This window comes from Phyllobates terribilis, unplaced genomic scaffold (assembly GCF_046119375.1).
Source record: "Phyllobates terribilis strain yellow unplaced genomic scaffold, ASM4611937v1 Scaffold_3__8_contigs__length_932513732, whole genome shotgun sequence".
Classification (NCBI taxonomy): Eukaryota; Metazoa; Chordata; class Amphibia; order Anura; family Dendrobatidae; genus Phyllobates; species Phyllobates terribilis.
This window is the reverse complement of record NW_027362763.1, coordinates 267,738,539-267,752,987: the sequence shown is the minus strand read 5'-3', so window position 1 is coordinate 267,752,987 and position 14,449 is coordinate 267,738,539. Positions and strand designations below refer to the sequence as shown.

The following is a 14,449-nucleotide window of genomic DNA, read 5'->3' as shown; positions in this document are numbered from 1 at the left end:
TAACCATGGTTACCTCCAAGGAAACACTTGTACTTGTCATGTCGGTCTGGGCCAGATGGAAAAGACGGGAAAAGTGAACGACTCCATCAGAAAGAAAGTCCGCTGTAAGTCATTACCTGTATCTGTACTGTAATCTCTTATATGTTCTGCAGCACTGGTATCTACCGCTATACGGTCACCGTATAGCAGTGATATCAGTGTTGGAGTTTGGGGAGACAGTTTTTCAGTTACAGCAGGGTCATCAGCTGAGGTTTCTCAATACCCACTATTAGGGTGCACCACCTTATTTGTAACATGGGGTTAGGGGCCTACTCAGATATTTCATCCCCCCTCTCCCCACTCTGACTTGCAGTCATTAGTGCTTTGCATCAAAGAGGGCTAGGACACTGCTGCTTGTAAAATTGCCCCTAAATCAACCATTTATCGGATCATCAGGAAATTCAAAGAGCGAGGTTCAATTGATCTGACATCTCTCTCTCCGTGTGTGGCACCACAATAATGCCGAGCCAGCAGGCGCGATGTCTGGGCGTTGTGTTTGACACCAATCTCTCCTTCACCTTCATTATACAATCTCTTGCCCGCTCTTGTCGCTTGCACCTGAAGAACATCTCTAGAATCCGCCCCTTTCTCACCTTGGAAACAACAAAAACCCTCACTGTTGCCCTGATCCACTCCCGCCTTGACTACTGTAACTCTCTATTAATTGGCCTCCCCCTCACTTGACTTTCCCCTCTCCAGTCCATCCTTAATGCTGCAGCCAGGGTCATCTATTTGGCTAACTGTTACTCAAGACTCCTCCGCTCTGTGCCAGTCATTGCACTGGCTGCCCATGAATTATAGGATCCAATTTCAATTGCTTGTTTTCACCCACAAAGCTCTCCACAGTATGGCACCCCCTACATCTCTTCCCTCATTTCTGTTTATCGGCCTACCCGTTCTCTACGCTCCGCAAGCGACTTTCGACTAACATCCACACTAATCCGTACCTCCCACTCCCGGCTTCAAGACTTCTACCGAGCTGCACCTCTTCTTTGGAATGCTCTACCCCAAGAAATTAGGACGAACCACAACTTACACAGTTTTAGGTGCTCCCTAAAAACACATCTGTTTAGGGCAGCCTATCACGTTCCCTAATCGAAGTCCTTTTATAACTTATAGCCCATCCCTTATTTCTCCAAACATAAGTCTCCACCGAACCAAAAAGCACTACAGATACTGGCTGGTGACGAGCTCATGCAGCCTTTATCTATCCCTCATCCCCTCAAGATGGCTGGACCATCATTGTAAATAAGCCCATGTCCTTTGTGTCCCTCCCGCCTCATTGTAGATTGTAAGCTCTTATGAGCAGTGTCGTCATTATTTTTGCTTTAATTATTGTATTATCTTTAGCTATGTTACTTATGACTGTTGTATATGAACCTCTGAATTGTAAAGCGCTGTGGAATATGTTGGTGCTATATAAATAAAGATTATTATTATGTGAAGAATGCTTCAGGGCACCCAAGAAAGTTCAGCACGTGCCAGCACCGTCTCTTAAGGAAGTTTCAGCTACAAGATTGGATCAACACCATCACATAGCTTGCTCAGGAATGGCAGCAGGCAGGTCTCAGCTCATGTGCACACACAGTGAGGTGAAGACTTTTGGAGGCTGACCTGGTGTCATGAACGGTAGCAAAGAAACCACTTCTACCCAAGAAATACATCAAGGGCAGACTGAAATTCTGCAGGAATTGAGTGCTACCATGAGTCCTGCCATGGCAGCAGTAAAGCATCCTGACTTCATTCATGTGTGGGGCTACTTTTCATCCAAGGGAGTGAGCTCACTCATAATTTCGACCAAGAACACTGCCATGAATAAAGAACAGTACCTAATTATCTTCCAAAAGCAACTTCTCCCAATGATCCAGGAGCAATTTGATGATGATCAATATTTTTTCCAGCATGATGGAGACCATGTCACAAGGAGAAAGTGATAACTAAGTGGCTCGGTGAACAAAACATTTACATTTTGGGTTCATGGCCAGGAAACTCCCCTGATCTCAATCACATTGAGAACATGTAGTCAATCCTCAAAAAGAGGGTGGACAAACAAAAGCATAGAAATTGTGATAGAGTCCAAGCACTGATTACACAAGAATGGGAGGCCATCAGTCAGGATCTGGCCCAGAAGCCGATATCCAGAATGTCTGGGAGAACTGCAGAAGTCTTGAAAAATAAGGGTCAACACTGAAAATATTGAGTTTTTTGCATAAACTTGACGTATTTCTCAAAAGTTTAAAACCTTATGACAAGCTTATAATTGTGCCTCAGTAACCATAGAAACATCTGACTAAAATAGCTAAAAACACTGATTCAGCAAATTTGGAGAAAACCAATATTTGTGTCAGTCTGAAATCTTTTAATAACACTCATTCATTATTGAATTTCCAATGAAGACCAGCCTGTGCATTCTGAAGCAGGGACAGCAGGCTCACTAGACTTGTATGTAGTAAAATGGACCATTAGAGCATTCACCAAATTAACTAACCACTAGGTGGCACTGTTTACCAGTCATGCAGGATGGCTCCTGACCAGTGAGATGCAGTCACACTCATTGCTCAATCTAAGAATGGCCAATTCATAAAAACTCTCACATACAGGTTATTTTAATATCAGATCCGCTTTACATTTCATTCTACATGCCAGAAACATACGGACAGGTCAAGTGGCTTCCTGAGAAATTAGCCGTAGTGTGCGTGTGTCTGAAAAGGGGAACTGAGATTGCAAGTCTCCTTAGGAAAAGAAAATGATGTAAGTAATGCCGATGTGTGAACAGCGCTGTGGAATCGCCCAGCAAATCATGGACATTTTATTGTGTGATGCATACAAAATGTAAGGCACACAGACATGCAGGTTTATATAAGAAATGAGATGCAATTACCATTGTGGATCCGTTCTTACATCCCTCTCATTTCATATGAACAAAAGACAAGTTAAGAAGTAAATTGCACTTTATATCACAGTGCGTATATAATCCCAGATTTTCATTTTAATCCAATTAGCAAGCAGGATATTAACATTTTCTGGGAAGGTAGAAGACTGACTACAAACACAATGGGAGTTAATGAGCAGGGTCTTCGTGACTTTCACCATATTATTAGCACTCTGCACTGAAATGTCTGAAAATACTAAGATTTCATCTTTATGATTAAACTAGATTCTAACATCTGAAAGGCAATGTCAGGAGCTACACGAGGAAGAAATCTCACATTACTGTAATTTTATAATGAGCTATAAGGCAGCTGTCTGTTCCTCATGGGGAACCTGATAGGAAGCACATCCAGAGATGAAGCCATCTCCAGACAACAGCTTCATTGAAACGCCTGTCGGGTTGGCGCCCTTCATAGAGGGAGACTCTCCAATATGGCTGTATGTCTGGTCTAAGGTTGTTACCTCATTGATACATTGTACACTGCACACTCTGTGACTCATGTGCTCTCAGCTAGATTCATCATCCGCATTAAAGGGGTTGTCCAGTCTAAGAAAAAAAGTCTGTACTGACTATGTGACTGCAGACTATTTAATTTTCACAGTGTGTGATAAGCACAAGGCCATAATTCCAGTGTTCCTCATGCAGATGGGGAGTCACATAACCATATCCATATCATTTGCATACTTGTGGTCACGTGCCGACTAGACTCTCCTCCGGTACAACTTAAGAGAAGTGGAGGAGAGTCTAGTCGGCACATGATCTCAAGTATGCAAACTATATACATCAAAAAGTTACATTTATTTCAGTTCTACAATACAAAAAGTGAAACTCATATATTATATAGAGTCATTACAAACAGAGCGATCTATTTCAAGTGTTTATTTCTGTTAATGTTGATGATTATGGCTTACAGCCAATGAAAACACAAAAGTCATTATCTCAGTAAATTAGAATACTTTATAACAACAGCTTGGAAAATGATTTTAAAATCCGAAATGTCGGCCTACTGAAATGTATGTTCAGTAAATGCCCTCAATACTTGGTCGGGGCTCCTTTTGCATCAATTACTGCATCAATGCGGCGTGGCATGGAGGCGATCAGCCTGTGGCACTGCTGAGGTGTTATGGAAGCCCAGGTTGCTTTGATAGCAGCCTTCAGCTCGTCTGCATTGTTGGGTCTGGTGTCTCTCATCTTCCTCTTGACAATACCCCATAGATTCTGTATGGGGTTAAGGTCAGGCGAGTTTGCTGGCCAATCAAGCACAGTGATACTGTTGTTCGTAAACCAGGTATTGGTACTTTTGGCAGTATGGACAGGTGCCAAGTCCTGCTGGAGAATGACATTTCCTTCTCCAAAAAGCTTGTCGGCAGAGGGAAGCATGAAGTGCTCTAAAATTTCCTGGTAGACGGCTGCGCTGACTTTGGTCTTGATAAAACACAGGGGACGTACACCAGCAGATCACATGGCTCCCCAAACCATCACTGATAGTGGAAACTTCACATTAGACCTCAAGCAGCTTGGATTGTGGCCTCTCCACTCTTCCTCCAGACTCTGGGACCTTGATTTCCAAATGAAAATTGGAACTCTGGGACCTTGTGGAGTGTGTCAATGACTGCCTTCTGGACATCTGTCAAGTCAGCAGACTGCCCCATGATTGTGGAGCCTACTGAAACAGACTAAGGGACCTTTTTAAACGCTTAGGAAGCCTTTGCAGGTGTTTTTTGTTAATTATTTTAATTTACTGAGATAATGACTTTTGTGTTTTCATTGACTGTAAGCCATAATCATCAACATTAACAGAAATAAACACTTGAAATAAATCACTCTGTTTGTAATGACTCTATATAATATATGAGTTTCACTTTTTGTATTGAAGAACTGAAATAAATTAACTTTTTGATGATATTCTAATTTAGAGAGATGCACCTGTACATGCGTTTATGTGACTGTCCACCTGCATGGCTAATACAGGGAAGTTGTGATGCTGCGCGCATCTCACACTCTCTCGATTTTGCAGTCTGCAGTCACATTGAGAGACTATAAACTTTTTCTTAAGACTGGACAACCTGTTTATTAAGTCCCACTTGACCAATGTTACACATTTTGGTTTCTAGCATGGTTTTATCAGGTGTGGTGGCTCTATTTTAAAGAAGCACTCCTCCCATAAAGTTTTTATCCTTTTAATATATAGACATCATATTATATAGCACTGTGTACTTACAATTGCTAATTTTTCCCTTATACCCAGCTAATTCTTCTCTGTTTTCCATTAGGTCTATGGTATTACGTGATTAAAAGCTGACTAGCTGAATCCCTCTAAGCTATATGTAGAAACAGGAGGTCAATTTTCCCTGTGTGAGTCATTAGACACCGCAAAAGTCACTGGCAGGAGGGGGGGGGGGGAGGAGCGGAGCAGCTGGGTCAGAAGTTGAAGAGGGGAATGAGAAATGCTGGGACAAGAGATTTCCTGTTTCTACATAAAGCAGAAAAAAAAAAGTTAGCTGGGTAGAAAAGCAAAATGAGGAATAGTAAGTACACAGTGCTGTATAATGTGATGACTGCAATATATTGAGAGGATAAAAACTTTGATGGGAGGAGGAGGAGTGCTTCTTTAAGAAAACATACAAATATAACTTACTTTATTAACAGCATATACTGAGCGATTCAATCCCAAATAGCTTGGCAATATTCACTTTAGTATGCCTTTTATGTAAGCAACGGTGTCTTGTGACTAAATGTACACATTTTGGTGCCCATTATAAGCTGCAATATAGAATACATCATGCTTGTTCATGAAAATAGCCTCTTAACAGAGGAAGAGTACAAAGACTCCAGGGTCACTTGCAGTAGTAATCTTAATATTCAGTATCAACTCTTTACTCCTTAGACCTCCTGTCAGGGGCCTCTCAACCAGTTCCCCTGCTTTGCACTGATGAGGGGCAAACATCAATGAAACATGTCTATAAATGAAGGTTTTGGTTTGGCTTCTTGTCCCAAGTGATATGGCAAGACCCTTTAAAGGTTGATATTGACTTTTAGGATTGCTACATCCAGTAGCTGGCGCTAGAGCTCCAGTCCTCTTCCTCTGTGCAGAATCTATTTCAATTTTTAATGTCCCAAAGGAGCATTGCATGACCTACAAGTCTCCCTTCACCAACGTAATGCTCTTCACACAGCAAAATTTGACCCCTTACACCTCATGAGTGTTATGAATCAAGTTTGTACATTGTATATTTTTTCCAGTGTTAGAAATGAATGGTCGAAATTAATGGCCTGATGCTAGCAGTCCCTCTTCTAAACACATAGTGCCACATGTTCTGGCACCATAGCCTCAGCCAAACATTGTCTGAATCTAAATCACTTTCCATATCAAAAAGATTAATTCCAAAATAGCAAGTTATGCCCCAGTCATAATATAGGTGATAATTTTCTGATTGCTGTGGGTCAGACCACTGGGACCACCAGTGATCCCCAATGAATGGATTGAATGGAGCGTATGATGGACATACACTCTCTATTCATTGTTGAGCGTGTGCACCTCTGTTCAGCAAGTGATCCCCCATTTTATAGATAGGGGATCACTTGTTATTTTGGGAATAACCCTTTAATATCCACATCCTACCTAGAATTATTGAAGATAAGTAGTCTTTGGATGATTACGATAATTACATGCTGTATGGTGACAGGGATGATCACCACACCATCACTACTGGCAAAGGCTGAACAGCAGAAGCAGAGTGTTAACTTGAGGACAGAAGTCAAGCGGCTGGCTATTTCACGCAGCTTTATTGTGCAGTAAAGATGTCTTTGTATAAAGTTTATAATACTTCTAGTTTTATTGCACTATGTATATAATATACGGATATGTGTAAAAAAATAAAATCATGCCGTGCCCCCAACATTATACCTGGAAGACAGACTTGGCTTCCCACTTTTGCTGCAGCTGGTGTAGAGACCAGGGCCATCATCGAAAAAACTTCCCAGTGCCAACTTTTGCCTGATGGATTCTCTTTCATTCTTCTGAGCCTAACAAAAGTCACAAGAAAGACTGGTAAGAAAAAAAATATAAAGCCCTGAGTAAATAATGTGCAGTAAAATGACTCAGCTACTGTACATTTAATTGGAAAGTTATTAGACACAACAAATGTTTGCAGTGCTAGAGCACTGGATCGAGGAGAATAGGAGCTGATCTGCAGTACCCCGCAGTGGCACTACACAGTAATGGAGCTGTGCACCGCTTATATCTGGCTGAATGCAGGACTCTCATCAGTATTTTATTCATCGCCTATCCTGTACATAGCTCATTCATAGAAAAATAGAAATACATACAAATACTGGATAGTCGGAGAAAGGTTATAAAGACCCTCTAAACAGAGAAGTGAAATTGTATTTGCAATGTATAAAAACAAAGAAAAATACAACTACATAATACTAACGAAAGAAAATACAAACATATTGCAAAGTAGAGAAGGATCAATACAAAAGAATTGGAGTAAATTGTCCATAAAAAAATATCATAATTTTTTATTAAACTAACAAAAATGCATAAGCAAATACATATATAATCAATAGTTAGACATGATCAGTAGCTCAGATCAGGTGTTAAAAAGTGTGACACCCACTATTTATTTCAACCTGGGGTGGGAAGAACATATATCAAATTATATCATACTTACAGAGCAAGTGCTCAAAGTGTTCACTCACAATGAGTGCTATGTCTGCAACCCGCATAGGACATCAACCAGACAATATCAATAGGTATGGGACTGCTGCGGTGACACCCCACACTGGATAACTATGGGTAAGAGCCTCGGTATTGTTGTCTTGATGACTGTTATAATGTAAGAGGTTTACTCCTACTCAATACCTATTGATATTGCCTGGTCCCAGGTTCAGGTTCATGCTCCACACCGGAGCATGAACCTGTAACATGACCATGACCCATTAGCTCTACCAGTCACGTATTCCCAGTCCTGAATGGATGGATGTCTACTGACTATTACTGCTCTTCTTTTCTACCAGAAAGGTTAAATAATAAAAAAAAATATTCACTCCTGTTAATATAAATTACAAGTTTAGACAACATTCATAAAACTATAACATTTAGCATACACACAGGCTGGGGTGACTTTGGCGGCAACACAGGTGGTGCAGTCACAGATGGCTCTATGCCACTGCTACATCATAGCGTGATACAGGTGAATGAAGTCAGATGGCGACTGGCAAGGTACGGAGCCACTGACAAGCACATCGCCAATAGTCCAACGGACTCCGATGGTTTGTAACTTGTGACATTAAGTCTCATCATCTGCACTATGCCTGTGGGGCAGCAGTGTCAGAGCAATCTTTCATCGCGCGCTCCTTGCCTTGTAGCTCCAGCCCGAGGGCTCACAGTGACATCAATAGAACTTACATACACTCTATTACATTTAGTACCAACTGAGATTTTAAATGGGAAAATGGATATTTCATATGTTTCTTCAGCTGCCTTAAGTCCATATACAGAGTACTGATTCATACACAGACCCTTTAGGGAAGCAGAGTATCTAAAGTTCTATATTAAAGGGGTTGTCTGGTGAAAACAAATCATCACCTATTCTCAAGAAAGGTGTGATTACTTGTGGATTGGTAGGGGGTTCACCCATTGAGCAACCAGTTATTTGGCAGAAAAGGGACCTTTTATCCCTGTTACCATACTCAATCGTTGCTCCATTCATTCCCTACGGGCCTGCTGAAAGCTCTTTGTCCGGTAGCCTTATAGAGTATGAATGGAGTGGTGGTCAGCCGTCCAACCTGTTGCACCATTTTGAAACGGGAATAAAAGTTCCTCAATTTACCAATCAATGCAGGTCCCAAAATGGCACAACTACCAATCAGCAAGTTACCATTGGATAATTCTAGTGTCTCCATGAAAATTTTTTAGGAAAGAGAACATCTCATTAAAATGGCATAGCAGATAACACAAATGCACGCTAAAAATCATGGCATATTCGTACATAACTCATTATTTGAGATTCGTCAGTCACACTCAATTGCACTGTCCTATGTACCCTGACACATAGAGAAGCATAGACGCAGTGGTCCACAATCTTCTGGCCAGCACTGCAAGGATCTTTACACAACTGATGGTCACTAACACAACAATATAGAAGGATGAGCGGTCATGTAATAACCGTAATGAAGGGCCTATTGTATTTCTACTACAAAATGATTTTGTTTTTACATCTTGACATACATAAGCACATGAGATAAATCGCTCCATACAATTAAAGGGATGTGGATGGTAATCTGGTGTAAGAAGATTAACGACAGTGGCGGACCATATCTCTGACAACTCCTCTCCTGTGTTTCATGAGATGAACAAATCTCCAGAATAAAACACCTTGAATGAAGTCATAATGTGAAAGGGTTTTAATAAAAGAAATTAAGCCCTGATTAAATAAAAACATCCATGTGTATCGCTGAACGTACACACATGCCGCAGAAATAAGCCTCTTAGCCATTTTCTACTGACGACATGTCATCTATTTTCCAGCAATAATGTAATCCTTTCTGCAGTGAAAGCTCCTGTGCCGAGGCTTTACAACCGCTTGCACTTCCTTTAAAAAAAGCACTGCAATCCACTTTACTAGATCAGCCATTTTCCCAAAGCTGTGTTAGAAAGACTCCACAGATCTGAACATTGCCCAGTCAAACATGATGTCCGTAGTAGAAATCTCAGCTCTGAACATTCACACATTTAGACATACACAATCTTATTAAAGTATTATAGTGTATTAGTTGCATCATAGTTATGTTTAAGAACCATTTGAATGGTTGATCTCATTCGTCCGTCCTTTCTTTAACCAGAATGCATTCATGATACTGATGCATTACTATAATATATTATCACTTGAGGATATGGAAGTCTGACCTCTAAGATACTGAAAGGTGTAGCCACTAGGGATAGGCGGACCCGTGGAAGTTGGGGTTCTGGTACTCAATCCGAACTTTATTCCAACTGTACCCGAACTCCATTGAAAACAATGGGGACCCAAACTTTTGATCTGGAAAATTTTCTCTCTCTCTCTCCCTGGACTTCCCCCGCAACTCTGAACATTGCAACAGACTTCTGGGGGGAAGTCAGTGTTCAGCGTTTAGCAAACGGACACTAACTGTCCGGTACTTTTAAGTTTGGGTTCGCTCATCTCCTGTAGCCACTTCACGTTTTTTCCCCAATAGTGGACACCTGGCCACTCAATGTGCAAAGGATTGAAAGAGGTTCCCATTCACAAAGAATGGGGTTGGCTGCAGTTCCCGAACAGCCAACAGGGTTCAGGATCGGAGCAATCTCAGAGGCCTGACCCCCACCGGTCATAATGTGATGACATAACACTACTATATTATTTTACTCACTTATATAGCACCATTAATTCCACAGCGCTTTAGAGACATCATCAGCTCTGTCCCCATTTGGGCTTACAATCTAGTGTATAAATAAGTAAATATATAGTATAAAAATAATAGTATATAATAATAGTATAAAAATAAGTATGATTTGGAATATACAGTGCCTACAAGTAGTATTCAACCCCCTGCAGATTTAGCTGGTTGACACATGCGAAATTAACTTGGCATTGTGACATTTGTACTGTAGATCAGCCTGGAAGTGGGAAATGCACTGCAGCAAATTTTGTTTTTGGTTTTTTTTTTTGTTTTTTTTAAAAACGTTAAAAGTTAATTCAGAGTGTCATTTATTATTCAACCCCTCAAACCACAAGAATTCTGTTTGGTCCCCCTAAAGTATTAAGAAGTAGTTCAGGCACCAAGAATAATGAGCTTCACATGTGTGGATTAAAGATCTCTTTTGCCAGCCTTTTCTGACTATTTAAGACCCTCCCCAAACTTGTGAACAGCACTCAGACATGGTCAACATGGGAAAGACAAAGGAGCATTCCAAGGCCATCAGAGACAAGATCGTGGAGGGTCACAAGGCTGGCAAGGGGTACAAAACCCTTTCCAAGGAGTTGGGCCTACCTGTCTCCACTGTTGGGAGCATCATCCGTAAGTGGAAGGCTTATGGAACTACTGTTAGCCTTCCACGGCCTGGACAGCCTTTGAAAGTGTCCTCCCGTGCCGAGGCCAGGCTTGTCCGAAGAGTCAAGGCTAACCCAAGGACAACAAGGAAGGAGCTCCGGGAAGATCTCATGGCAGTGGGGACATTGGTTTCAGTCAATACCATAAGTAACGTACTCCACCGCAATGGTCTCCGTTCCAGACGAGCCCGTAAGGTACCTTTACTTTCAAAGCGTCATGTCAAGGCTCGTCGACAGTTTGCTCATGATCACTTGGAGGACTCTGAGACAGACTGGTTCAAGGTTCTATGGTCTGATGAGACCAAGATCGAGATCTTTGGTGCCAACCATACACGTGACGTTTGGAGATTGGATGGCACTGCATACGACCCCAAGAATACCATCCCTACAGTCAAGCATGGTGGTGGCAGCATCATGCTGTGGGGCTGATTCTCAGCCAAGGGGTCTGGCCATCTGGTCCGCATCCATGGGAAGATGGATAGCACGGCCTACCTGGAGATTTTGGCCAAGAACCTCCGCTCCTCCATCAAGGATCTTAAGATGGGTCGTAATTTCATCTTCCAACAAGACAACGACCCAAAGCACACAGCCAAGAAAACCAAGGCCTGGTTCAAGAGGGAAAAAGTCAAGGTGTTGGAGTGGCCTAGTCAGTCTCCTGACCTTAACTCAATTGAAAACTTGTGGAAGGAGCTCAAGAATAAAGTCCACATGAGACACCCAAAGAACCTAGATAACTTGGAGAAGATCTGCATGGAGGAGTGGGCCAAGATAACTCCACAGACCTGTGCCGGCCTGATCAGGTCTTATAAAAGACGATTATTAGCTGTAATTGCAAACAAGGGTTATTCCACAAAATATTAAACATAGGGGTTGTATAATAATTGACCCACACTTTTATGTTTAAAATTTAATAAAATTCAACTGAGCAACATAACTTTTTGGTTTGTAAGATTTATGCTTCTGTTCATAAAACCTACTCTCGTTTGCAGTTTGAAGGCTCTAACTTATTTGCATCTTATCAAACCAGCTAAATCTGCAGGGGGTTGAATACTACTTGTAGGCACTGTAGGAATAGCTATTTAACAACTATTATGCAGCTTATTATTACTCATCTCACGGCACAAATCAAATACATGTAATATAAGCAGATATTTATATCAAACCTCAAAAAAACTAAAAAAATAATAATATTTAGGTTTAGGTAACACGTTGCATGGTCTGTACAGTCAGAATATGTAAAGTGCTCCGGATAATTACATAGACATGCCCACAAACTATGACTAGATGAAGGATATTGCAAAAAACTCTTGGTTTAGGTTTGACCAGAATATGCTCTATACCTTTTAACTGCACTATACGGCATAGTTTGTTTTCAATGGTGAAATCTGCAGCTGGTTCCGGCAATGGCAGGTGTACACACAGTATAGGGACACACTTGTATAACTCTGTCGCATACATTCAGCAGCTAACTTGTGCATTGAATGGATGCCCCAATGGCAGAGGTGACAAATAAGACTTAAAATGATTATACACAGTATCGGACTGGGGTGGCAAGGATCCACCAGTAACCTGAACTCTGGGGGCCCACTATTCAGCTGCATGCAAATATAACATTATCCAAATTTACCTCTGCTTCTATATATTAATAAACTGGGTAGTCTGTTAGATGAATGATGAGATGCTTTTGCCTGTACATAGAAAATCAAATGTATTGGGCCAACTAATGCTCAATTGGGGGAAGTAAGTGGTTTACCTCTGCACAGGGGCCCACCGGGGGATTCACCAACTCATCTGTGGGCCAGTCCGAGTGTGAATATCCATGTCATGTTTCAATATAAGGTCTATTCACAACTGTGCTGCCAGGATGCCATCGCTCGATCAGTTAGTATCCTCACTTTTTATGTTTAGCTGGCAGGCTTACACAGCCCTCTCCTCCCTCAAAGCATATTAGTCACCCACATTGCTAAGGGATTATAGGAATCTCTATGTCTAGATTTGTTTTCTTTACTAAAACTGGATTTCAAAACGCACTCCTTAGGAAACTAGATTTTGGAACCAGATCTTGTTCGGCATTATACATAGCAGAGCGTATGTCTAATAAATACGTGTTACCTTAGTAGCACTTTCCAGGTTAAGACAAGAGATTTTCTGCAAGATTGCATCTTTCTTTGTGTTCATTTCTAGCTGCAGAGAACCTCCTGGAATATTAGCGCTCGTCCATACTCCACTTTCTCTTCCATTCACCTTGCTTCTGAAGGCTTTTGATTAGATTTCCCACGTAAGCTCTGGAAAAGCTCAAACTCTGGCAGACAGAGAATCTCCTTCCTCAGGCCGCTGTTTGTTCTTCTCACACTGAAGTGAAGACATCTGGTACTTTTTCTCCTGTAAGATCTCTTACACACAGCACCAGGGCCTGTCATACTCCTCTATCACCTGCCACACTTAGCAGGGAATGTGGCTCCAATCTACTGATATGCTCCCTGGCTTTACCTAATAAAGGCAAAATGCACCTTCTGGAGACCCCGTTATATTTACATTACAAAGGCGAGTGGGGCGGAATATATTCCAGCGACCAGCACTTAATGCCTCTGAAATCAAACAATACATCTCCCATTATAGAAATCTACAACGGCGCTTACATTTCCAATATAAGCTGGAAGACAGAAGCGGGGAGAATACTGCGCTACGTCGCTTCACTCTGGAGTAAGTATGTTACTTTTAGATTATGCCAAATCATCCATATAACTTGGCAGACGTCAGTGACCGGCCCATGACTCACAGGTAAAGTTACACCTCACCTTTTAGGTATACTCAATACTGATAACCTCGTCAGATGCAAAAGCAAACAGATCACTGAACCCACAGCTGAACCAGGAAAGATACAGTGTAACCCTGGTATCACAGCTTGTTGTGGATCCTCCCCTGCGAGCACAATATACTGTTTACCAGCATGGGCCCTCTGGAGGACTGTGTTCACACTTCCAAGGATTGGTATGCAGAGAATGCCATCTTCTGAGGCTAAAGCCAGCAGTGGTGTAGATTTCTGTCTGTGACAGCCGATATATAATGTCTGAAGGGCTGCCGGACGGTCAGGGGAACATGGATCCAAGGGGTTCAGCCGCCCTCCCCCGGATGGTGGCCATGCTGAACAGATCCAATCTATATCTGTGGGCAAGTAATAAAAGATGTCCTTCTTAACACGGTTTATGCATTGGCTTACATGGCGACTTTTGTCGCACTTAACGCCTTCACGAGTTTGGGATTTTACGTTTTTGTGTTTTCGTTTTTCTCTCCCTTTCCTCCCAGAGCCATAACTTTTTTTTATTTTTTAGTCAATATGGCCGTGTAAGGGCTTATTTTTTTGTGGGATAAGTTGTCCTTTTGAACAACACCATTGGTTTTA

At 41.6% G+C, this 14,449-nt stretch overlaps 1 protein-coding gene across 6 annotated transcripts in view; it reads right to left on the bottom strand.

Annotated features, from left to right (window-relative positions):
* The window catches only part of SCHIP1 (schwannomin interacting protein 1), a 771,081-nt gene that overhangs the window by 14,496 nt on the left and 742,136 nt on the right, over positions 1 to 14,449 (bottom strand). For all 6 annotated transcript variants that reach the window (XM_073674798.1, XM_073674800.1, XM_073674801.1 and 3 more), the window contains one exon: positions 6,879 to 6,997. In XM_073674798.1, coding sequence (XP_073530899.1) covers positions 6,879 to 6,997 — 119 coding nt within the window. The remainder of the gene's footprint in view (positions 1 to 6,878; positions 6,998 to 14,449) is intronic.